Source organism: Dryobates pubescens, chromosome 16, assembly GCF_014839835.1.
Source record: "Dryobates pubescens isolate bDryPub1 chromosome 16, bDryPub1.pri, whole genome shotgun sequence".
Lineage (NCBI taxonomy): Eukaryota > Metazoa > Chordata > Aves > Piciformes > Picidae > Dryobates > Dryobates pubescens.
This window is the reverse complement of record NC_071627.1, coordinates 16150139-16173096: the sequence shown is the minus strand read 5'-3', so window position 1 is coordinate 16173096 and position 22958 is coordinate 16150139. Positions and strand designations below refer to the sequence as shown.

The window sequence follows — 22958 nt, the reverse complement described above, 5'->3', positions numbered from 1 at the left end:
GTGCTCAGAGGTGCTACTGGGAGGGAAGATGCCCTCCCTGGGGTCTCTCTCTTTTGGCCATCTCATTGTTCTTCATAGTTCTTAAAAGGTGCCCTGTCCCATGGGATTATCTCTTAACCACAGGCACTGTGGCTGGGGTGGGTGAGATGGGCACCAAGCAGTAAAGGGCTGGTGACATGTTTCTTGTCAGTGCCCTGAGGAGTGTGTGAGTCAGTGTGCTTGTCTAGGTGTCTTGTGCTGTCCTGCAGTGTTTGTGTTGCCTAAAATCTGTTGGTGGCCATGGGGCTTTCTGTGGCATGGTGCTGTCCCACACTGCACCTCACCTCCTGCACGTCCCAGCTGCCTGCTGTGCTCCCCTTTATACCACCCATATGCATGGCCAGGTGTCTCAAATAACCTCCATGGTGGGAGGGGGCACAATCTTTTTATGACCACTTAAAGGCTCCATTTGCTACTTTTAACAGACTTAGAGCAGGGATCACAGTAGGTTAACAAAAGCAGTAAGCACCCTCTGTGCTGCAGGGACCCCACTGGGGCCCTGCTGAGCCCTTCTCTGAAGAGGGCTGCACAGTGCCTGTGGGATGCTCTGCATTCACTGACTCCGACCATAGGTTTTGTCTCCAACCCCACAGCTTGTAGGCAGTTTCATGGTTCACAGGGCTTCAAGGGGATGGGGTAGTGCCCTTCATGCAGCAGCCCTGGGCTGTGTTGCCTCTTCCCAGGAGCACAGCTGATGAGATGCCGGTCGCTTCAGAAAGCACCTTCCCAGGATGTAAGAGTGGATGCAGGAATTTGAAGCCTGCCAGGGAAGCTCTTGATGGTGTTTTGCTGGCAGCCCTGAGCTGTAATTCACTCCCTGGAATGGGAGTGGTTGGAGGGCGGCTGGTCTTGAAGCTGCCATCCCCGTGAGCACGTGCTGATAGCGTTGGGATGGCTCTGTAACATATACCCTGTCCAGGCAGCCTATTTATGGGGGGATTGTCCCCTCTGTGACGCCAGGGCTTGCTTTGCCAGCTGTCACCTCCACTCCAAATTCCCACTCCATTGCATTAATATCTGTTCAGTGTCTCTATAGCCAGATTTGATTTCAGCTCCCTCCCTGGACTAGAATGAGTTAAAAATAGCCAGTCCAATACCCCTCATTCTCTGGCTATGACGCAGTCTCTCAGGTTGGAGTTACAATGCCAGCGTGAATATGGTTTGAAGTAAAACAAGGGAGTCTACTGCACTCTGCAGAGCAGGAGAACAAGCTCCAGCCTGGAGGAATGACCTGGAGGACTCTCTGCTCTCCTAATGTGTGCCTGCAAAAGGCAAGAGTTTCTCTTCCTTAGAATCATAGAATTGATAAGGTTGGAAAAGACCTCACAGTATCACTAAGGTTGGAAGAGACCTCAAAGATCATCAAGTCCAACCTGTCACCCAACACCTCATGACTACTAAACCATGGCAACAAGTGCCACGTCCAATCCCCTCTTGAACACCTGCAGGGATGGTGACTCCACCACCTCCCTGGGCAGCACATTCCAATGGCTAACAACTCTCTCAGGGAAGAACTTTCTCCCCACCTCAAGCCTAAACCTCCCCTGGTGCAGCTTGAGACTGTGTCCTCTTGTTTATAGAATCATAGAATCGACAAGGTTGGAAAAGACCTCAAAGATCATGAAAGAGTTTCACTTGAGACTGTGTCCTCTTGTTCTGGTGCTGATGGCCTGGGAGAAGAAACCAACCCCCTCCTGGCTACAACCTCCCTTCAGGTAGTTGGAGACAGCAATAAGGTCTCCCCTGAGCCTTCCTTGCAATGCTTGTATTGGCCAGGTTAATGCTAGGCACAGAGTGATTAGCAAGAGCAGTGCAGGAGGTGTTCAGCCCCTCAGGGAACCAACCGAGCACTGAGGAAACCAGCAAGAAATCAGCTGAGTGCATTATGGCTTGGGACTCTTTCTAGAGCATCATGTGCAGACCAGCTTGCCAAATGCTGGCTGGGTGCTGAGCAGACTGATAGGGGCAGGGGGGTGCTGGCCTCAGCAGCACTGTGGTCCCTCTGAAAGAGCAAGGTGCAGACTGGGCTAACTGGGTCGCTGCTCTCCCAGAAGTGGGTACCAGACCCTGTAAGCAACAGTGTGCTGCAGAGTGGCAGGTTGCCAGCCTGGCTCTGCCTCGTCTAACAGGGCTGTTTCTCTGATCTCTGTGGAAAATCCTAAATCCCCACATTTTTCACTTTCAGACACTGCCCTAGTTTAAAACTGCTGGCTCCTAGCTTACTTTGTAATATTTTAAATCTAGCCTCCTTTATGTTTCTGATGTATGCACCATATGTTTTGAAAACTGCAACAAAATCCATTGGGCTTGTGGGTGGAGGTTAAAGGGGGGAAAGCACTTCCATACGGGAAGCCACAAACACAAGACACAGCAGCAAACAGAAAATCCCTCCATGCCTCAGCCAGAAATAAGCTCCTTTCTGTCCTGGCTGTCTCCAGTGTGTTTGTGTGAGGAACCAGCCTGAATGTTTCCATTGTGCCAGCTCCGTCCCGGACACTGGCACTGACTCCGCAGCCCCCTCTGAGGCCAACTGGGAGATGCCACTGTGTGGGAGACCATCCAGCAGCCCCTTTGCCCTTTCCCTTCCTCCTCAGAAAGCCCCTTTGCTGCTTTCTAGGGGGTGGTTCTTGCCTTTTTTGCCTGGGACAGTACCCTCCTGAGGGAGCTCACCCAGGCTGCTGCATCCCTGGCTGGTGGCAGTGGGTGGGCTTTGGCAGCAGAGGGAAGAGGCCCTGGGCTCCTCGTGCTCCCACACAGCACGAACAGCCTCCCATCACTGAACACAGACTCTATTTATCAGGAAACTTGGCCTCAGCAAAATGATGAGCTAAAGGTTTTCATCTTTCAGCCAAGACCTCAAGTTTAGTCTCCTCCTACCATGCACATCTGGTACCCCTTGACTCAAGGACCCAAGGGCATCCTCTCATATGGACCTCCCAAACCTGTCCAGCTCAGTTAGAGTAGAAAATAGCATTGTGTGGGTTGGGGCTGGGTCCAGCCCCCAGCTGAGGCATGCTCCTCCTGTGTTCCTGCTGTCTGAGGCTGTTGGGTGAGCTGTTTGCTGGCTGTAGCTCACCCACTTGTCACGCCTTGTGAATAAAATCTGGGGGTGGAGATGGGCTCTGGCCAGTGCCTAGCTGCCAAGTGGACTGCCTCCCTCAAGACCACCTTGCCAGATCCTCTCCATAGCTAGCATCATCTCAGATGAGCAGCAGAGAAGCTGTAGTGGTCAAGGGCAGTACTGGTGCTGGTGGGACCATGGTGGACACTGAGTGGCCCAAAGCTCCTGCTGTGAGGGCCAGCTTGGGGTTGACCCCCACACTTGAGGGATGAGTGGGATGTGAAGCAGTGGCCCTGTGTAGAGGAAGTGGGATGTCATGGGATGGACACAGTGGAGGAGGGGGACATGGTAAAGGCTTTCATAGTGGCTTTTGTTCTGCAGCATCCCATTGCACTGGACTGAAGGTTTGGGGCTGGGACTGTGTATCACCCCGTGGGGTGTGCATGCCCTGGGGATGGTAGGGTCCAGCAGCAGGGCAGAGGGAAGCTGCTACCAAGAATTTGGCTGTACACTGTGGCATGGTGTCCTGCAGAGAACATGGCTTCAGGTGGTCCTTCTGCACTGGGCTCCACAGAGAGCCACCAAGGGCAGCTGTGTGTCTCCATGGCCACCTGGGTCACTTTATGCCTGTGCACATCCCTGTCCCAGGGATGTCTTTAGCTCTGCCTTGGGAGCTAGGCAGAGCTGAAGCCATGGGTGTGGGCTGTGTCTGTGTGCAGGATGCACCCATCTGCCTCACGCCCCCTCACTCATGCACCATTTATTTGTATCTGCAGCAGCTTGGGGAAGAGTTTTTTTAAGCTGAACCAGATGCAAGCACGAAATCCCATCTTCAGCCTCTCAGCAGGGATCCCTCCTCACCCGCCTCAACTAAACCTTCCTACCGCCCAAAATGCTGATCTCAGATCGTGCTGCACAGCTGCTGGGGAGGCGGCGGCCGGTGGGAGCCTCAGAGAACGCTGCCAGCAGCCCTGGCTGCGTGTGGTGGGCTTGGGGGATGCCTCTGGCTGCGGGTCAGGGCTGGGACACCGGAGATGTGCGTGGGGCGGGAGGCTGTTTGTCAGCTCACGCCGTGCCCCCGCGCAGGTCGTTGCTGGGTAAAGGCAGGGTTTGGGCAGTGCTGGAGCAGCCTGGGCCTGCCTCTCCCGGCAGGTGCAGTGGGGGCTCGGAGGGTGGTGACTCCCTGTGCAGGGCTGGAATGCACAGCATGGGACTGGGGACCCTCAGCAGCTAACCCTCGGCTCTGGCATCTCTGTATCACCCTTGGCTTTGCCCCTGATGCTTATTGCTTCATCAGACCTGAACTGCAGCTGACCCTCTGAATCAAGAAGCAATCCCTCAAGAGGGACCTGTTCGGGTTTCTGGGCATGCATCCAGCATCGTAGCAGCCTCCCAAGCAAAGAGGTGATGTGTGTGCATGCAGGCATCTGCTCAGGACATCTGAATGTGTGTCCTCTGCCATGGCAGGGCACCTCTGTCATCTTCTTCTGGGAGAGAGGGGAGCTCTGGGCAGCACACGTGCTCTGGTTTTGGCCCCTGAGGATGCCTGTTTGCTGTCTGCATCCTCCATCCCTCCAGCTCACACACGTGCCTCTCACCTGCTCCCCCCCCTGCTTTCACTGCTCTGTTTTTCTTGAAAGCAAAGCAGAGTCATCGTTGCCTGCACTCTCAGGTGGCTCCACACAGTGCCCCCTGCCCTGCAGCCCCCCATGTGCTGCCGTGGTGCCCTGGCCAGCTGCCAGCTCTACACCAGCTCGCTGGCACTGCCTTGGTCAGCTCCCAGACTGCAGGTGGCACTTGGGCTCCTGACCTCAGCTGTGGGAGCTGCAGGGTGCTGTGGGGTGTCTGAATCAATCCCTCCACATCTGCAGATCAGTTCAGCAAACAGAATATAGAATTAACCAGGTTGGAAAAGACCTTCGAGATCATTGAGTCCAACATACCACCCAACACCATCCTGTGAGGAATGGCTTGTGACACCAAAGCCATCAGGCACCCAAGCTTGGTGTGAAAGTGCCCTGTTCAGGGACCTCAGGGTGGCTCTGGGAGCTGGTCCAGCTGTGCTGCAGTGATAGAATCATAGAATCATAGAATTGATAGGGTTGGAAGGGACCTCAGGGATCCAAGGTTCCAACCCCCCTGCCATGGGCAGGGACACCTCACACTAGATCAGGTTGCTCACAGCCACATCCAGCCTGGCCTTAAAAATCTCCAGGGATGAGGCTTCTACCACCTCCCTGAGCAACCTGTTTCCAGTGTCTCACCACCCTCATGGGGAGGAGCCCAAGAGACTTGCTCATGGGGCCAGAGCAGCTTGGATCTGGTCCCTCCACCCTTTCTGCACCTGATAACCTGTGCAAGCCAGGCTGTTTTCCTGGCTAAGCTGCTCCTAGAGTGGGTGGGAGACCCAGCAGAGCTGGCAGCACAAGTCACCTCATAGCTGTGAGGGAATGGAGATGCATGTCCCACATGCTCAGGGGGGCATCTTGCTTCCCAGTACTGCTGGTTCCAAGTTGCTGGTGGGCTCTTCATACCACTGCAGTGGATCTGAGTAGCAGTTGGGTAGCCACATGTGTGAGACTGCCACAGTCCTGGCTGGTGTCCCAGTGAAGCAGGCTCTGGCAACCCAGAACCTCATCCATCTCCAGGCACTGCAGCCAGGGCTGGCCGTACAGATGGCTGACACACTCCAGCTTCACCACTGGGGCAGCTCCCCCTTCACTGGGCTATTCTGGGGCTCCTTGATGAGCCTGACCTCCTGTAAGAGTGGGGTGTGAGCTTCAGTGCTGTGGCTTTCTAATGTCCTCATAAAGACTTTAAGAGGAAGAAGGAAGGAAGGCAGGCTTACAGAGGTGTGGGGCATCCTTGCTCCTGCCTAAGAAGGGAGTGGTGGAGGATGCTCCCAGCTGTCCTGCCAGAGCCACTCTTGGGCAGGACCCAGCTCTCTGGTGCCTGGGAACTGCTGTGCCATGCCCTCCTGTTCAGCCTAACTCCCTGCTCCAGGCTCACCACAGCTCCTGCCCTGGGCAGCCATGCATTTCAGTCATTATTAATTAAAATGTAATCTATCCTTTCTCTTCCTCTCCCCAAGACACCAAGAACTGCTAAAATATTCTCAGGAATAATAGGGAGGAGAATTAAATAGTTACTATGAAATTTGAGCTGTGCCTTTTGGAGATTTATTGCCATTCTTAGAACCTGCAGTTCCCTGTTGGGTGCTAAGTCTCCAGCCCCGTGCTTGGTGGAAATAACCACATCTGCTGGGAGACTGGGCACACCATGGAAGATACCCAGGCAGCTGCAGCATGGCCAGCCTGCATGCAAAGATGGGGCCCCAGGTGCTGGGGGTCTCTCTTTTGTGAGCTGTTGGAGGGGCTGAACTCATCTCTCACCTGTGTGGTTATCTACAGCACTCAGTGCCAGTTCTGGGATGCAGCCCAGGCTCCTGATGGCGTAGGCAGTCTAGGTGTGATACTGCTGGTTGGGATGAGAACAATATTGCTTTGGGGAGAGAGGCTCCTATGCAAACACAGACTGGGAGCAGAGAGGGGCAGAAGCCAAGGAGATTGTGCCTGCTGCTCCAAGCACTGTGCCCAGGAAGGTGACCATAGGTGGAGCAGTCTCTGCTCCTGCCCTGCCTGCAAGGAAGGGGCTGCAGGACACAAAGCCTTTCTTTTCCTGTGTCCCCCAGTTCTTCTGTTCCTCCTGAAAATTGCTGCTGGGGGTGGGATGTGCAAGATGGGGCTCAGCTGGCCCAGTGCAGAGGGGCTAAGCATCCCACAGACTCTTCTTGGAGGGGATGAAATGGGAGGAACTGCCTGGTGCTGTGTGTTAGTCATTGCAAAAAATCCCTCAATCCCAGTTGTATCCTGGTTCAGGGACAGGCTGCCACCCTCCTTTGGGGGTCTGTGGAGCCCAGAGCTCTGCTGTAAGGGGCTTGTGTGATGCCTGCAGCAGGTATCCTGGCTGCAATTGCAGTTCAAGGTGATCTTGTTGCTATGACAAGCTGTACAAGCATTACCCAGCAAAAAGAGACCCCAGCAGCGCTTGCTGGAGATGGGAGGAAAGCAGCCAGCATGGAGGACAGGAGCCATGCACTAGAATGGCTGTGAGCACGTCTGTTCTACCACACACATTTAACTCCTCCTGATGTGTTACCTTCCTGTGTTACACCACCAAGACCTCCTGCCTCACTCCAGCCTCCTGCCGAGCTCCATGAGTACAGCACCACCTTCCTGACCCCTCACCCTTCTCCAGACCCTGCACAGCTGTCTCAGCAGTGTCCTTGCTCTGAAGAGACACCAGCCCCGTCCCACAGCACTCAGCAGGCAGTGGAGGCTCTCACCCACCAAGCCCTCCACTTCTTCATTGGTTTAGTGGCAGGGGATGGTGAGTGGTTCTCTTCTGAGAAACAAAGGCTGCTAGAAGCCCCAGTGCCTCCGAGCAGGTGCTGCTGCTGGGGTGGGAGCAGACTAGCTCCAGGCACCCAGCACTGATCAGCGAGGGGCTGGGGCTGGTGTTTAGCCTGTGGCAGGGTGCTTCTCCTCCTCCTTTGCCTAGTGAGTGGCACAACGACCTCTTCCCGTGGACAGTGACTCTTGCTCAGAGGTGCCCAGGGTGTGACTGTCGCTGCAAGACTGCCACACACAGGCTTGCTCCCCACTGCCAGGCTGGGTGCTTGGGGGTGCTGGGACAGCATGGTCCCTGGCTCACCAGCTCTGGGCAGCCCAGGGCATAGCTGTCAGGCTGAGGAAGCTGGTGAGCACTGCACCAGGCTTTCTGCTCTCATGCTGCTCTCTGCCCCAATCTTCAACTGTCCCTGCAGCTGCAGGAGCTAGAAGAGCAATTTTTTGCTTCTTTTCTTGAGAATCTGGAGAAGTCCCAATGGCAGCAGCTGGTGCTTTCAGCAAACCAGGGGCACCCTGTGGCTCCTTGCCCGGCACACCCCATGGCCAGCGCACTGGGGCTGGTTGCTGGTGGTGGGGTTCTCTAGGTTTCTGCAGGGGAGGAGGTAAAAGCTGCCTCAGCTGGCAGTGGGGTCTTTGGGGTTCCCCGTGGTGGTGTGACCCTGCCTGTGCTGGGCAGTAAACATCCTGCAGGCAGGCAGTGGGGCTGCCGGCCGCCCGGCCAGCGTGGGGAGACAATCGCCGGCTTCCTGCGCCGCCCCCTTGAAGAGTTTCCCTGAGAGCAGCCGGGAACAAGCTCTGTGTGAGCAGGGCCCTCGCTAGTCACTACTCCATTTTCTATTGCCTTCTCTCTATTCTCCTCTGCTCTATTCTGTTCTTTTCTGAATGGTATCAAGTTCCCCCTGCAGGCCAGCTCCTACCCCAGCCCGTGGTCCTGCTGTGCCCTTGCTGTTAGCATGAGGTTTTGGCACCCGTCTGGGCGCCTTCCCGTGTCACTGGCCAGCCACAGCAGCTGCCACCATTTGAGTCTGTGTGGCAGTGATGGTTTGCTGCCTCCTCCCAGTTCCAGCTTGACATGAGCTCTGAGGTACCCCTCCAGCACCGGTTGCTTTGCTTCCTGGCATGGGGCTGGGAGCTGGAGGAGCGGAGCAAGAGGCTGGATCTGCCTGCTCTGTCCCTCTGCCCAGGCAGCAGTGTCTGTGCAGTGCAGAGCACAGCACTGCCAGCCCTCTGGGTTGTGTCTGTGCTCCTGGCCCCCATCCTTCCCACCTGCCCTCCTGCCTTCAAGCATGCTGAGGTTCAAATCCGCAGTGAGCCCCAAGATTTGGAGCTGGAGTGGGACCAGAGCACACATTTGAGCTCATTAGGAGGTTCTGCAGTGGTTTTGCCTGGCTGCCAGCTCTCCAGGAGAGGCAGTGGGTGGCACTTGCCCAGAGCTTAGCTGCTGTTATCCTCTGTGATACCCAGCCACACTCATTCAGGTCCTTCCCATGATACCCACCTACAGAGGACTCCCTCCCCTGTGCAATGCCAGTACTGGCCCAGAGTTCTCATCTCAGCCCTGTCCTGCTGCTGGCAGCCACATGCCCTTTGGCTCCACTGGCTGGCATCCTGGCAGCACCCATGCCATTTGTGTCCTGTGTTACACTGAAGAAGGTGATGCAGTGTGGGAGTGACAGTGGTGGGGGGGGAAGGGGGCAGAGTGAGGCAGGTGGAAGCAATAATTGGTCATGATCTAATTAGGGAAGCCTAGGGGTAGATTAGGAGCTGTGGCACAGGGGTGGGTTTTTAGCTGTGAGACGCAGATGGCTCTGCCTGTGAGCTGGGAGGGCAGAGGCTGGTGTGAACTTGGCCAGGAGTTCATAATCCTGCCTGCACAATGCCCTGTGCCAAACAGCAGCACTGCTTCCTGGTGGCTTGGAAATGCCTCAGTGCCTGCTCTGTGTAAGGTAGGTCAAAGGAGGTGATTCTCTCCCTCTACTCCACGCTGGTGAGACCCCACCTGGAGTACTGCATCCAGTTCTGGAGCTCCTATTACAAGAAGGATCTGGAGGTGCTGAAAGGTATCCAGAGAAGGGCCACGAGGATGAGCAGAGGGCTGGAGCACCTCTCCTATGAGGACAGACTGAGGGAGTTGGGGCTGTTCAGTCTGGAGAAGAGAAGGCTCCAAGGAGACCTTACTGTGACCTTCCAGTATCTGAAGGGGGCCTACAAGAAAGCTGAGGAGGGACTTTTTAGAGTGTCAGGTAGTGATAGGAACAGGGGGAATGGAACAAAAATAGAAATGGGTAGATTCAGATTGGATGTCAGGAAGAAGCTCTTCCCCATGAGGGTGGTGAGACACTGGAACAGGTTGCCCAGGGAGGTGGTGGAAGCCTCATCCCTGGAGGTTTTTTAAGGCCAGACTGGATGTGGCTGTGAGCAAGCTGCTCTAATGTGAAGTGTCCCTGCCCATGGCAGGGGGGTTGGAACTAGATGATCCTTGAGGTCCCTTCCAACCCTAACAGTTCTGTGATCCTATGATTCTATTGCCCCATGCACCCTACACTGCCCCACTCCCTGCTGCTGCCCATCACAGCCCACCCCTGTGCTCCATGCATGGGGACAGCAATGAGTGCAATACAAGCACTGGGAGAAGCAGCAGGAGCTGCTCCAAGCTCAAACTGACCCACAGCAGATCCTTGGTGTCTGCCCACAGTCTGTGCCTTTGTTGGGCGCACCCAGTAAATATTAAGTAAAGAACTGTGTGACATTTCTGGGTTTCACTTAAAGGAGAGATCAGGAGAGAGAATATTTTGCTGAAAAGTAAGGATGCAACTTTCTCCTTGATCAAAATTAACTTCTACCTGCAAAGCCTTGCTGGCAAGCAGTGGCCAGCTGCCAGAGCAGTGAGATGGCCATGCAGGTGTCACAGCAGGTATCAGATTTGCCTCTGGAGCTGAGCATCCTGACTACTGGACCCTTCCTTTATTTCAGGGATAATTCAGCTGATGTTTCAACTGGGCTACCAGCACCAGCTTGGCAGGGTGCATGTGCCCACATTGGGCCCTTACCTAGCTATCTGATGCCGACCTTTGCCCTCAGTCACCTTCTCAGCAGGGAGCTGGGGTGGGTAATCAGCCAGACCCTGCTCATTCCTGCCAGGTCAGAGGCAGCCCCACAGGACAGCTGGCTGTGGCCCTCCCCTTGCCCACCCACTGCACCCGCATCTTTTGGCTCTGGGCTTGTCTTCCCCTTCCTCCCCAAGACATTTTGTGGCTGTGGTCAAGCTCTTTGGCTGCTGCAGGACAGCAGGCAGGAGCCCTCAGCCCCACTGCTGATGAGAAACCCATATGGTGTGGCTGCTGGAGCTCCCACCCTTCCTCCCTGACTGCCCATGGGACCCAGTGCAGGTCCTGCCTAGAGGGGAAATCCTCCCCCTCGCCTCTCATGGGGCTCGGGGCTGGCCAGGTCACCCTGCATCCCTACTGCAGCAAGAGGATTGGGGTGCAGGCTCCTCAGCACCACCTCTTTCTGCCTGTATCCCGGCAAGGGGTTCCTTTTGCATCTTTGCTCCCCGCCCCCAGCCCAGCACACTGTGTCCCATCACCATTGCTTCAGCCCTGCCTCTCCCTCAGCCTTCAGTACTTCCAGTAAAATTCCTTTCTGGCCAGTCACTGCTGCCCCTCGGCCTCGACGCCTCCGGGTGCGGCGTGCTGGCGGGGCTGGGCTTCCTCTTCCTGAGCCGCCCAGCCCACGCCGTGCTCCCGGTCCCCTCCTCACCTTCGCCCAGTGCTGTCGCACTGGCCCTTCCCTGAGGACACGAGGGTCCGCCAGCCAAGCCTGCCTCACGGGTGCCCAGCAAGCGTGTCCAGTTTCACCCCACGGGAGCCCCATCCTGTGTGCACCCCACACCCTGCTGGTGCCGCTGTCCCCAGTGGGATTCTGTAAGAGGCAGATTTCCAGCCTCGGTGAGCACAGGGAGCGTGCAGAGGGAGGCTGCGGTGAAGTGCTCTCTGCAAAGCAGTGGCTGCTGGAGCAGGGCTCAGCCCTGTGGAGATGTTTGGGCTCCTGATAGCTTTGTCTGCCCTGATGCAGATCCTCCTCCTCACCTCTTGGCTTCCACCCCAATTCGGATCTCACCCAAGCATACGCCCAGCACACCCTGGAACTGGATCCCATCCTGTCACCCACAGGAGCCAGCAGGGACACCTCCCCTGCACACAGCCAGCACCTGCTCGCTCACACCTGACTGCACAGCCCCAGCAGCACCCCCTCCCAGCCTCTGGCACCCACCCACCTCAGCTTCCCACAGTTATTAATTAGAGGGCAAATGCTTTGCTTCTCCACAGTCCGCTTCACCTGTGGCTCTCTTGAGTATTGCACAAATATTAATTACTGGTAATTAATTAAATCAGTCCTCCCCTTTCCCCCGTGGAGATGCTGTCTCATAAACATGCTGACAGCAAACTGCATCAGGGCAGGCTCTGTGAGCTGGGTGGGAGCTTCCAATTACCTGTTGCTAATGATATGAACCCCACTCACAGCAGTTTCTACCTAACTGACCTTCCTGGAAGGTTAATGAGTCGGCAGAGGGAGATAGGTGGGAAACCAGCAGGACCTGGGGTGATCCCAGTAAGGGATGGTGGATGGAGCTTTTATAAATGCCCCTGGCTGTCCTGTTTCTTCCAGCTTGTGCTCCTGGAAACTTGCTCCTGGTTTGCTGCTGGTGGTCCATGGGGCTGCCTGGGTAGGAGGGTGAAGCAACTGGTCAAGCTTACTCTGTGTGAGCCTCTCACCCTGAGCCATCCCGGGGGATGTGCTCTGTTATTTGCTGCGGTGTTGCTGTCCCTCCCAGGTAGATGGAGTTCAGCCCCCTGCTGCTGAAGGGCTAGAAGTGTTTTAGAGGCAGTGTGAGTGTTCAGCATTCCTCTGTCCTGCTGCTCCTTGGCAAAGAGCTAGGATACTGTGCAGGAAGAAGACGGGAAGGCAAACAAGGCTGTTGACCCTTGTGAAGCGGAAGGTGGGTGCTCTGGGAATGAAGGAGGGGGATGGCCCAGGGATGCACAGCAGGAACTCGCAGACTGCTTATTGCAGCACTGCTTGGAAGATCTCTTGAACAAGATCCCTCTCCCCTCCCGGGGGACAAAGCTCCTCTGCACAGTCTTGGGTGTTGTTTCTACCTTCACCAAGCTGGCAAGCTCCCTTGCTTGCATATGGCTGCTGTTGTCTGTCCCTAGGGCTGCACAGGGCATGGATCCCTGACCGGAGGTGCCACCTTAATCCAGATCAGTGGGAAATCTGCCGCATGCCCATGCAGCCCTGTGTGGCAGCTCCCTGCCTGGCTGTGCCCACTGTAGCTCTTCGGGCTCCACAGATCAAATGCCAGCCAGGCCACGGGGCCAGCCCAGCAGGAGCCTGGCTCTGAGCGGCCTTTTGCACTGCGTTGTGGAGCACAACTGCATTAATGGCCGAACGAAGGCAGCTTAATTTTGTGCTCCACAAACAAAAGCAGGAGCAAACTGGAGTGAGATTAAGGCATTCCTTGGGCAGCTCCCACCCCCTGACCCAGGCTGCTGTATCTTGGCCTGCAAGGCCACTAATGCTACTTACATTATTACTGGATTATTTTGGTGTAATGAGCTTTGCCCTGCTCAGCTGTCCCTCTGCTCAGGGGCGTTGCGATGCGTAATACTTCCTGTGCGAGGCCACGAGGCGGGCAGCTGCCCGCTCAAAAACAAGCAGAGCCCCGGCAAAACAATGCATTAATGTTCCCAGAGCGAAATTCCAGCATGGGCTGGAGGTTAATCACAAATCAGGCAGCTTGCGGCTTAGCGTGGGACAAAGCTGGCAGGCGGGAGGGCAGCGCTGCCCTGAGCTGGGTCCTGACCCATCTCCATGGGTACAAAGAGGAGCCACCACATGGGTTTCATCTCTGCCAGGGTGTAATGCAGCTGTAAGCAGCTCTGCCCTCCTCAGCCTCTTTTCCTCTGCCTGCCTTCCCATCAGATGTGCCATTGCAGGGACTTGGCAATGTGTTGCTATGGACACCAAGAAGTTTCCCCTAGAGACCAGGAACCCGGAATAAGTGATGTCTGCATTTTTTGACATTGATTTTTATTTTTTCCTCCTTCCCCCTTTTTTTTTTTTTAATTATTATTATTGTTATTGATGCTTAAGTGCTGATTAATTCCCAGCCTTTCGCCCCACCTCCCTCCTGCTTTTCTCTCTGAGCTTTGTGGATTGTCATGGCTGCGTCCCAGGGCTTAGCTTCTGCTTCATTCGCAGCAAGAGTGCAGTCGCTGGGTTGGGTGTGTGGGAAGAGGTTTCTGTGCTGTTACTTTTGCTCTCCTGGAGACCCCTTTGGAAGAGATCCGCCCCCCCCCCCCCCCAAAATTTATTCCACCCTTGGGAGATTCTGCTGGGCTCATGTCTGGGTCTCCCCAGTCTGCTGCAGAGTTCATGGATGCCCATCAGCAGCAGCTGCTCCATGAGGTCCTGGATCCCACTTCGGAGGGCTTGTGCCTCCCTGCTAGCCACACCTGCAGAAGCATGGGTGGGAGGTACCCTGCTCCCTTTACAGGTGTTCCAGCTTCTCTCGGTAATACACATCAAGACTGCAGCCTGAGCTTTGCTTGGGAGCACTTTCAGGAGAGCAGCTTGGCTTTGCTTGCAGCTATCACGTTGGACCATCAAGGCTGCCAGTCTGCCATGGCTCCGTAGCCCTGGAGGATGGAGCAGCTGTCAGGTAGGGTCAGACCATTTTCCCAGTGGTGAGCAGTGCTGCTCCCCTGTAGAGTGTGACTCTGGGCATTTGGCTTATGGGCTGGGATTTTTCTGTGAGATACTCTCAGTGTCATTTTGGCTTCTCTTTCTTCGCCTTTGAAGCCAAGAATAGGCTATTTCTGTTCCCCGTCACACGATCTGTCCCACGGTGCCTGAGGAGCCTCTCTGATGAGTGATCTCCTCTGTCCTATGTTCCTTTCTCCCTGCTCTGGAAGGAGTTCACGTTCCAGGTTTCAATCAGCTGCTTCTCTTGTTCCTGGGAATGCAGTTCAGCTCTGGGTCAGAAAGTCTCAGGTCCATTGAAGTCCTGCCCTTCACAGCTCACACTGCCCCAGCTGCAATGCTCTCATAGAAATCTTAAGCAAGTCCTTTGCTGCTCAGCCCCTGCCTGCAGTGGGTAGCATGGGGTCAGCCAGCCCAGAGCTCCTGGGAACAGCCCATGCACTTGAAAGTGGGGCAGGGAGAGCAGGAGCTGCACGTTAAGGTGTGGTGTTTTTTCTTGGGGGGGGAGGTAAACTGTTCTGTCAGGAGGGCTCCCTGATGGTTCCTCCCCTAGAGCCTGGGGCAAGGCTGCAGAGCGTCAGCCCTTCTTGGGGGTCTGCAGAGCTGGAGGAGGGGGATGAAGAGTAGGGGTGAGTCTAGGGACCTCCTGCAGCAGGAGGTTGGCTCTTTCCTCTAGCTTGGGGACTGGGGGCACATTACCCTCTGTCCCCTGCAGCCCTCGGCTTGGTGCAGAGCCTGCATGTGCCACAGTGCTGCTCCGGAAGGAGCAGTGAGGCTGGGATGCTGCTCTTTGCTGAAGAGGTGAGAGTCCCACCAGGGCCAAACACTCAATTACTGTGATGTTTGAAAGCTCCTTGAAAAATGACTTCTTCATCCAGTTCCTAACCAAACAAGTGCAAGCTGCAAAGAACAGCAGTTCCTTCCCATGCTGCTGCCAAGCCAGCACTTGCTGGCACATTTCTGAGCAGCTCAGCAGTCAGCCAGGACTGTCTGAGGGCTGAGTGGGTAGCTGATCCCTACATTGTCCTCCTGCATCTGCTTAGGAGATAGGAGAGCATCTGGGGAGCACTTCAAAGCTTTGGGGCAATGGTGAGGATGCTCTTGTTGTTCGTGCAGAGACAAGGCACAGTGCCCAGACGCTTCCTCTGTACAGCACTTAAGATTGCAGCCCTGTGAGCCTGCGGGGCTCTTTTGTGGGGACAGGGAAATTCCAAATCTGGACAGAGCTGTGCACCCAGCTCAGAGTTACTGAGCACCAGCACAGTCTCAGCTGTGCTTTGCCTGATGTCCAGCTGCTCTGTCGCAGCCCCTGGAGGTTTCCTCTGCAGCTGCCTACCTGAGGTCAGTACCACAACACCCGGATGTGACCCAAGTGCTGACAGACCCTTCCCTTCTCTCGCTTTCCCCTCCCTCCTTTCTGCCAGCAGTTCCCTACCAGCAAAACCCCTACACCCCTGGGAGCAGCTCCAGCGTCATCCAGTGCTACCGCTGCGGGGACACCTGCAAGGGCGAGGTGGTGCGCGTCCAGAGCAACCACTTCCACATCCGCTGCTTCACCTGCCAAGGTAGGACAGCGCCACCCGAAGAGCTGCTGGCTCCACAGCCGTAGGTGCAGTCCAGAAAGCAGAAGGTTGTGGTCAGACCTGCTTGGACATGTAGCTGCACACCCAGGGGTGGCAGCTTCCCATTGGAGGGGAGGTGGCATGGTGCAGGTGGGAAGGTGGTGACACAGCGCTGGCATGGTGCAGGTAATACCTCTCTGTGATGCCAGAGCTGACAGGCTGTGAACAGGGGTGGCTAAGACCTGGGCACCCTCACTACCCTCAAGCTGCCTGAATGCCAAGAGCCTGTGCTGTGCTGGTCCCAAACGTACCCATGGCCCAGCTGTGATCTGAGGGGGCCAACACATCCTGCAGCCACCCACCTGCCCCCAGATCAGGAGGAGGTGTGACCAGTCTGGCTGAGAGGCAGCAAAGTGGAGGTGATGCCAGAGGCTGGGGGCTGGTGTCAGATCATTGCCAGCCACACATGAGATGCAGCCAAGGTGTGGTGGGATGCTGTGTGCAGGTGGGATTCAACAGCCCACAGGGGCTGGCACCAGTAGAAAAGAGGGGTTGCTTGAACCCTCCCTGAGCACAAGAGGAGAGCTGTGGAACAGTAAGAGATAATGACCCAGTGCTGATGCTGAAGGGTTCCTTAAAGCAGCCAGGGCAGTGGCTGCTTCTGTGGGTTGTAGGAGCATCCCATCACTGGGGCTTTTTAAATGTCTGCCAGACGCTCAGCACCTTGTGCTATGCAGGACATTAATCCCCATCCCCTTGGCCATGCTTTCCTTCTCCTCCCTGAGGAACGGAGGAACTGGCTAGAGGAGCCTGTCACCACACCCACTACAGCCCTGTCCCCCATGGTGTGGGCAGCCTTGGATCTCTGGGAGGGCATCTAGGCCTGAGGTTGCCCTCAAGGCTGACCTGCACATGTGGGTTGCAGAGCCCCCTGCCTCTTCCCAGCTCAAATGTGCAGGAGCTGTGTATCCAGACAGAGTTCAGACAGCCCTCAGCTTCAAAGGGTCCAGGAGCCAACAGGGAGAGCTTGGCAGGGCTCACTGCCTGATTTCCAAGTGAAAGGGAATAAATAATGAGAGGAAATCCTCCTGTCTCACCTTCCCTCACAGCTCTTGCCCCCTGCCACCTCTGACTGGCTGCTGCCAGCTCTGATGCCAGCCCCATGGCTTGTCCCTGATGTGTCCCTGGGAGCCTGGCATGTGCAGCTGGTGCAGCCCCTGGGGGATGTGCTATGGGTCCCACAGCAAACAGGGCCCAGACCTGCCTCATTTTTTCTTGCATCTGCTTCCTGGTGCTGTCTGAGAGCTGGTAGCCTGTGCCTTGTCACTGGCAAGTGAGCTCTGGCAGGCTGTTTTGGAGAGTAGCTGGTGCTGGTGCTGGCCCTGTACCCTTAGCTGTCCACCCACAGCTCCAGGAAGCAGCTTTTCCATGAAAGAAGAGCTGCACCCCTGACCCTGCAGCTGGCAGGTCCAGCTGTGCCCTGAGGAGGGTGGCTGCTCTGTGGGCTGGCCCACAGGTGCAGGTGAGGTGTGCAAGAACAGGACAGGTGGCTCCTTGGAAGTGCAGGGTAAAGCAGACCAGCAAGTGCTCAGTTGCTCTGTAGTTCCCTTCTCCACCCCATCACCTTGCAGGACAGGTGATGAGCATCATGCAAAGGCCCCCAAGACCTGGTCCCTGTGCCACTCCTGAGGTGCTTTCCAGAGTCTGGTGCCCTTGAGGTCTCTCAGTGGATGGGGAAGATGTAGGAGGGAACTGATGCTAAGGGCCAGGGCTTGCCATGTCTCCCTGGATTACTCTGGTGGGCTGTGCACCACCCATGGTTCCCACAGCAGGGAAGGAAGAGATGTTGGGCTGGACACCTATAAAATGACAACCACTGAGAGCACCACCCCCAGTGTGTCCCAGGCCCTGTTCCCGTTAGGGCATGGTTTCAAGTCCAGGCTAGGGAGTGGAGATAGCTCATCATGGAGAAGGCTGTGCCTCAGGACCTGGAGAAAACCTCTCCCCAGCTTCCCTAGGGCATGTCCAGCTCCTCATCAGTCCTGTTCTCAGCTTCCTGACACCATGAGAATGTCGAATGAAGGGGCTGAGCCCTCTCTAGGTGCCGTGGGTCCAGGAGGGGATGCCATGGGCCCTCTCAGGCCGTTTGTGCATGGTAAATGTGGGCTTCAGGAGTTCCCTTTCTGGTGCTAGGGTTTCCTCTAGGAACACCCAGCCCTGGCTGTCTGGGCAGCCCCGTCCTGCACCCTGCCACAGCCCAACACTGACATCTTGTGGTGCTGGGGGAAGACCCCAGCATGTCTAAGGGGGTAGGAAGTCCTGAGATACCTGCAGAAAGCTGTGGCTTTAGGGATGCCCTGGGACCACAGCTAGAGAGGCAGCAGAGGCAAGCTTGGAGGTGCTGGCCAAGCCCTGTGGCTGGACTTGCCCACTGCCCCTTGACAGGTGTTTGTCCTCCCCCTGCAGTGTGTGGCTGTGACCTGGCCCAGTCAGGCTTCTTCTTTAAGAACCAGGAGTACATCTGCACCCACGACTACCAGCAGCTCTACGGGACCCGCTGTGACAGCTGTGGGGACTTCATCACTGGAGAGGTCATCTCTGCCCTGGGAAGAACCTACCACCCCAAGTGCTTTGTCTGCAGCACCTGCAGGTGAGCTGAAGCCATCACTGAGGCTGTGTGACCCGCTGCAGAAGCCCTGTGCAGCACACGGCTGTGCACTAGGGAGAGAGCTCTTCATCACCCCACAGACCCTCGTTGCCTGCTCAGCATTACAGCAGCCACCTCCTCTGCATTTCCTTAGGGGAAAACCCTAGGAGGCAATGAGATGGCTCCAACCCTTCCCTTTGAAGTTGATGCCTGCCTTGGTCCCTCTGCCCTGGCACATGTGGACACTCACTGCCTTGCCTGGAGCGCCTCTGTTGCCTGGCACCACAGGTCCACTTGTCCCTGAGGAAGGAACTGATGGGCAGCCCCAAGTACTGTGTGGAGGGGAACAAGCAGCTCACGCCTCCCCACCTCTCCTTGCCCACAGGAAGCCGTTTCCCATTGGAGACAAGGTGACGTTCAGCGGGAAGGACTGTGTCTGCCAGAACTGCTCCCACTCCCTCATCAGCACCAAGCCCATCAAGATCCACGGGCCCAGCCGTAAGCTGACCGCTCTCGTGTTCCGCCGTGGCTCCGGGGGGAGGGACCGCCCGCCCCGGGAGGGTGGCAGAGGGTGGGCTTCGGGCTCGGTGTGCCGCGCTGCACGGAGCTCTGGGCCTTCCCCGAGGAGGAGCAGGGCAGGCGGCGCGGCTCCAGCCGGGGCTGCGGCTCCAGCCGGGGCTGCGGCTCCAGCCGGGGCTGCGGCTCCAGCCGGGGCTGCGGCTCCAGCCGGGGCTGCGGCTCCAGCCGGGGCTGCGGCTCCAGCCGGGGCTGCGGCTCCAGCCGGGGCTGCGGCTCCAGCCGGGGCTGCGGCTCCAGCCGGGGCTGCGGCTCCAGCCGGGGCTGCGGCTCCCTGCTGGTTTCGGAAACTCCCTTGGCCGGCCTGTGACCTGGGCAGGGGCTGCCGCGGCAGGTGCTGTCTGCAGCAGCCAGCAGGTTTGGGAGCTGGGTTTGCTCTGCGGCCGTGCCCAGATGTTGGTTTGTACCCAGCTGCACCGAGGTCTGTGTCCAAGTGCCAGCCCTGGGACTGCTCTCCTGGCTCTCTCGGTGCTGGTGCCTCTACAAGCACTGAAAAGCTGATCCCCTTGCACTGACAAACTCGGCTAAAACTTGGCAAGAGCCATGCACAGCCTCTTTTCAGTAGATTTGTCCTTGCTTTCAATCCCAGCTTGTTCCTTGGGATACCCTCCCTTCATTCCATGCTCTGCCTTTCCGCTTTTTCCTTGGTGCTTGCTCTCAGTGGAGAAAGAAGCATCCCATAGGTGCTGTGCTTGGAGGCTGGTAGAACATCCCTGTGGCGTGGAGCTGCTGCATTGCTGGGTCTGCTTCAGCCCGTGTCTGGAGTGAGGGACTGCAGGGTTAGCAGGTGGTCCATGCCTCGATGTCTCCCCTGTGCCCCATGTTTGCCCCATGAAGTCTCAGGGAACTGCCTCAGCGCAGTGTGTGGGCAGGTGGCAGCAGACAGAGCTGGGAGCTGTCCCACACTGTGGTGCCCAAACCCTGCCACATCAGCAGGCAGAACTGGAGGGGTCTGGCTGGGGGCCCTTACTGCTGCAGCTCAGCAAGCTCTGGACCATCAATGTCTGGAGCAGAATCCTGCAGGTAGGGCTGGACCAAGGAGCATCATATCACCCATGGTCTGTCACTAGTTACCGTGGTGGCACTGGTGATGGCTGCTTGGGTTGATTTGCAAGTTCCCCCAGCATCCTCCATTAGCACCCTGAGCAGCCTGTGACCAGGCTGCAGCACCCTGCTGTCTCCTGTGGCAGGGCAGGGGAAGGGCAAGCCACACACTCTGCCTCTCACCTGCCTTCCTCTCCCTTCCTGTCCCACACCCTGCCAGCTCTTCTGCAGAGCAGGGTTACCTGAGGACACCATACTTTATTCATAGGCAGCTGCAGAGAGCAGCCACATGTAGCCTGCTGCCTGCGTGTGTCCCCTGTGGCCCACGTTGCCCTGGCAGTGCCACCCATAAGGGGTGGCAAGGGAGCTGCACCTGCTGGAGCCTGCACTGATGCACTCTGCAGGGAGAAAGGACACTGAGCCTCTCCCTGCAGCTCTAGCCTTGAGAGCAACCTAAAACCCACAAAACCTGTGTGAGAAAGAGATCAGACCCTGGCTCAGTGAGCTGGCCAGCCTGCTTTTGCCAGGGGTCAGAAATTCACCCTCCTTAGCTTAGTCCAGCAGGCAGGGCCTTGGTGCAGAGCTGTCTGGAGATGGGCTGGGTGAAAGTCCTGCCAGCTCTGGTGCCTGTGCTGTGCTGCAGCTGGCAGGGTGTTAAGGAGAAACCCCATCTGGGCCAACCTGCTGGCTGGGGGGAGAAGGGGACAAGGGAGAGTCAAGGTCAGGGGTCTGAAGCCCATGTGCTTCCTGCTCCCAGCCTTGGCAGGAGCCAAGGGAAGCAGGGAAGGAAGGGAGTCTCGTAAACATGGCAGCAGGGCCAGAGGCAGCTGCCAGAGAGCACAGCCCTTCCTCTGCTCCACTCGCGGCCGGACGCTTCCGACGCCTCCCGCCCTGAGGGGCGTCCTCAGGGACCTGCCAGGGCATCGAGGCCAGGACAGTGTGGCCCTGGGAGCATGGCCCCCACAGCCCACTCACTCACCCTGGCTCAAGCTCACTGCCTGGCAGGAAGACTTGTCTGTGTGCTGCAGTGGGTGCTTGGACAGGGTGGCTGGGTGCCAGCAATGCCTCAGGTGTCCCAACTACAGCAGGAGGCTTTTCTCTTGGCTCCTTTGCTGGGAACAAACACACGTGGCCTATTCCCATACACAAATGATCCCTAAGAGGCTGCCCTTGGAGCAGTCTCAGGAGCAGGTTGTTTATAGCAACAGCATCCCCTAGAAAGTGGAATTCTCTGGAGCAGGGCTGTCCTCTGGATGTGAGGGGGTGCCAGGTCAAATGGCCAGGGTGTCCTGGTGTGAGCCAGAAGACAGAAGAGTTCCTGCTGCACTGCCAAGCCCCGCAGTGGGGACGGCAGTGAGCCCATGCTCCCACTCTGTCCCCTTCTGTCTCCTCAGAATGCGCAGGCTGCAAGGAGGAGATCAAGCAAGGCCAGTCTCTCCTGGCCCTGGAGAAGCAGTGGCATGTCAGCTGCTTCAAGTGCCAAACGTGTGGGATCATCCTCACGGGCGAGTACATCAGCAAGTGAGTGCCACCGTCCTGGCAGCAGGCTTGGCCGTGCAGGCCACTGCCAGGCTGCTCCCCTGCATTGCTGGGCTGCACCCCACAGGGCTGGGGCTGCAGTGAGGGGGTGCCCAGCCCAGCTCACCCAGCACTCACCCCCTTCTCCTTCCTCTCCCAAAGGGATGGCATCCCATACTGTGAGTCTGACTACCATGCCCAGTTTGGCATCAAATGTGAGACCTGTGACCGGTACATCAGCGGCAGGGTCCTGGAGGTGAGTCCCAGAGCCACAGACACCCCATCTCAGTCTGGAATGGGGACTTGTGTGTGTCCCATCCAGAGGTGCATGCCTTGGGCAGTTGTGGGAGTTTTGTCATCTTGCACCCTTGTCACGCTGCCCCTCTCAGGACTTGGACTCTCTGCAGCAGGTGTGTGGACACAGCCTGAGCACCTTCTCTGGAGGGTGGGAGTGTGAGAAGCACCACCATGCTGCAGACCTGTGGAGGGGTGGCTTGGTACTGGAGGTCCAGAAGCAGTCAGAGCATGTGGTGGGCTGGGTATGCTGGGATGTGTCCCAAGCCCAAGATGTGGGGACCCTGGCTTTAACCAGCAGCTACCAAGCCTGGCTCTAGAGTGTCCCCTCCATGCTCACCCCAGCCTGCCTTCTGAGTGCATCTTTGTGCAGGCAGCCTGCCTGTTGCCTTGGAAACACATCCAGCATGGCTGCCTGTTGCAGAGCCCAAATGAGGTGCTGCAGCACCCTGCCCATGGGCAGCCTTCCCCGTGGCATAACCCTTGCAGGGCCTCAGCTCAAGCAGGGAGTTCCTTCCCTGGGACAAATCTGGAGGGAGCTTTGCTCACCACGTTGCTGGCCAGCAGGAGCTGCTCTGGCAGAGCCACAGAGAGATGGAGGCATCCCATGGGGATCCCACAGCAAGGCATGGGTGCAGGTGGCCATGGAGCATGTTTTGGGTGATGATAGAGCTGCACAGCCTACAAAGGGAGTAGGGGCTGCTCTTGGAGAAGGACAGAGAGATCTGTCAGGGCTGTTCTTCCCACCATCAAGGTGTTCATGTTCTGCCTGTGGTCCCTGCTCCTGGAGGCATGGTGTCCTGTCAGGCTTTCTGTTTCTACTCCAATGTTTGCAGGGGGGAAAGAAAAGGCAGGAAATCTGATCTGAGGGTAAACCAAAGGCTGAGGAGGCATAAAGAAAGATGTCAGAATGAAGCCTGTTATGGTTTGTAGATCCCCTGGTGATACTCAGGAGCCTGGCTGTGGTGATGTAGAGAGCCAGCAATGCTGAAAGCATGCTCAGTCCCTCCTGAGACCTTCCCTTCTGCATGGCTGAGTGGGAG

At 56.9% G+C, this 22958-nt stretch overlaps 1 protein-coding gene across 5 annotated transcripts in view; it reads left to right on the top strand.

Moving 5' to 3' along the window:
* ABLIM3 (actin binding LIM protein family member 3) overlaps positions 1-22958 on the top strand; it is a 54769-nt gene that overhangs the window by 16916 nt on the left and 14895 nt on the right. For 4 of the 5 annotated variants that reach the window (XM_054168217.1, XM_054168216.1, XM_054168215.1 and 1 more), the window contains exons 2-6: positions 15699-15839; positions 18303-18486; positions 18869-18981; positions 21498-21624; positions 21784-21877. In XM_054168217.1, coding sequence (XP_054024192.1) covers positions 15699-15839; positions 18303-18486; positions 18869-18981; positions 21498-21624; positions 21784-21877 — 659 coding nt within the window. The remainder of the gene's footprint in view (positions 1-15698; positions 15840-18302; positions 18487-18868; positions 18982-21497; positions 21625-21783; positions 21878-22958) is intronic. The other variant, XM_054168213.1, reaches the window with a different exon arrangement.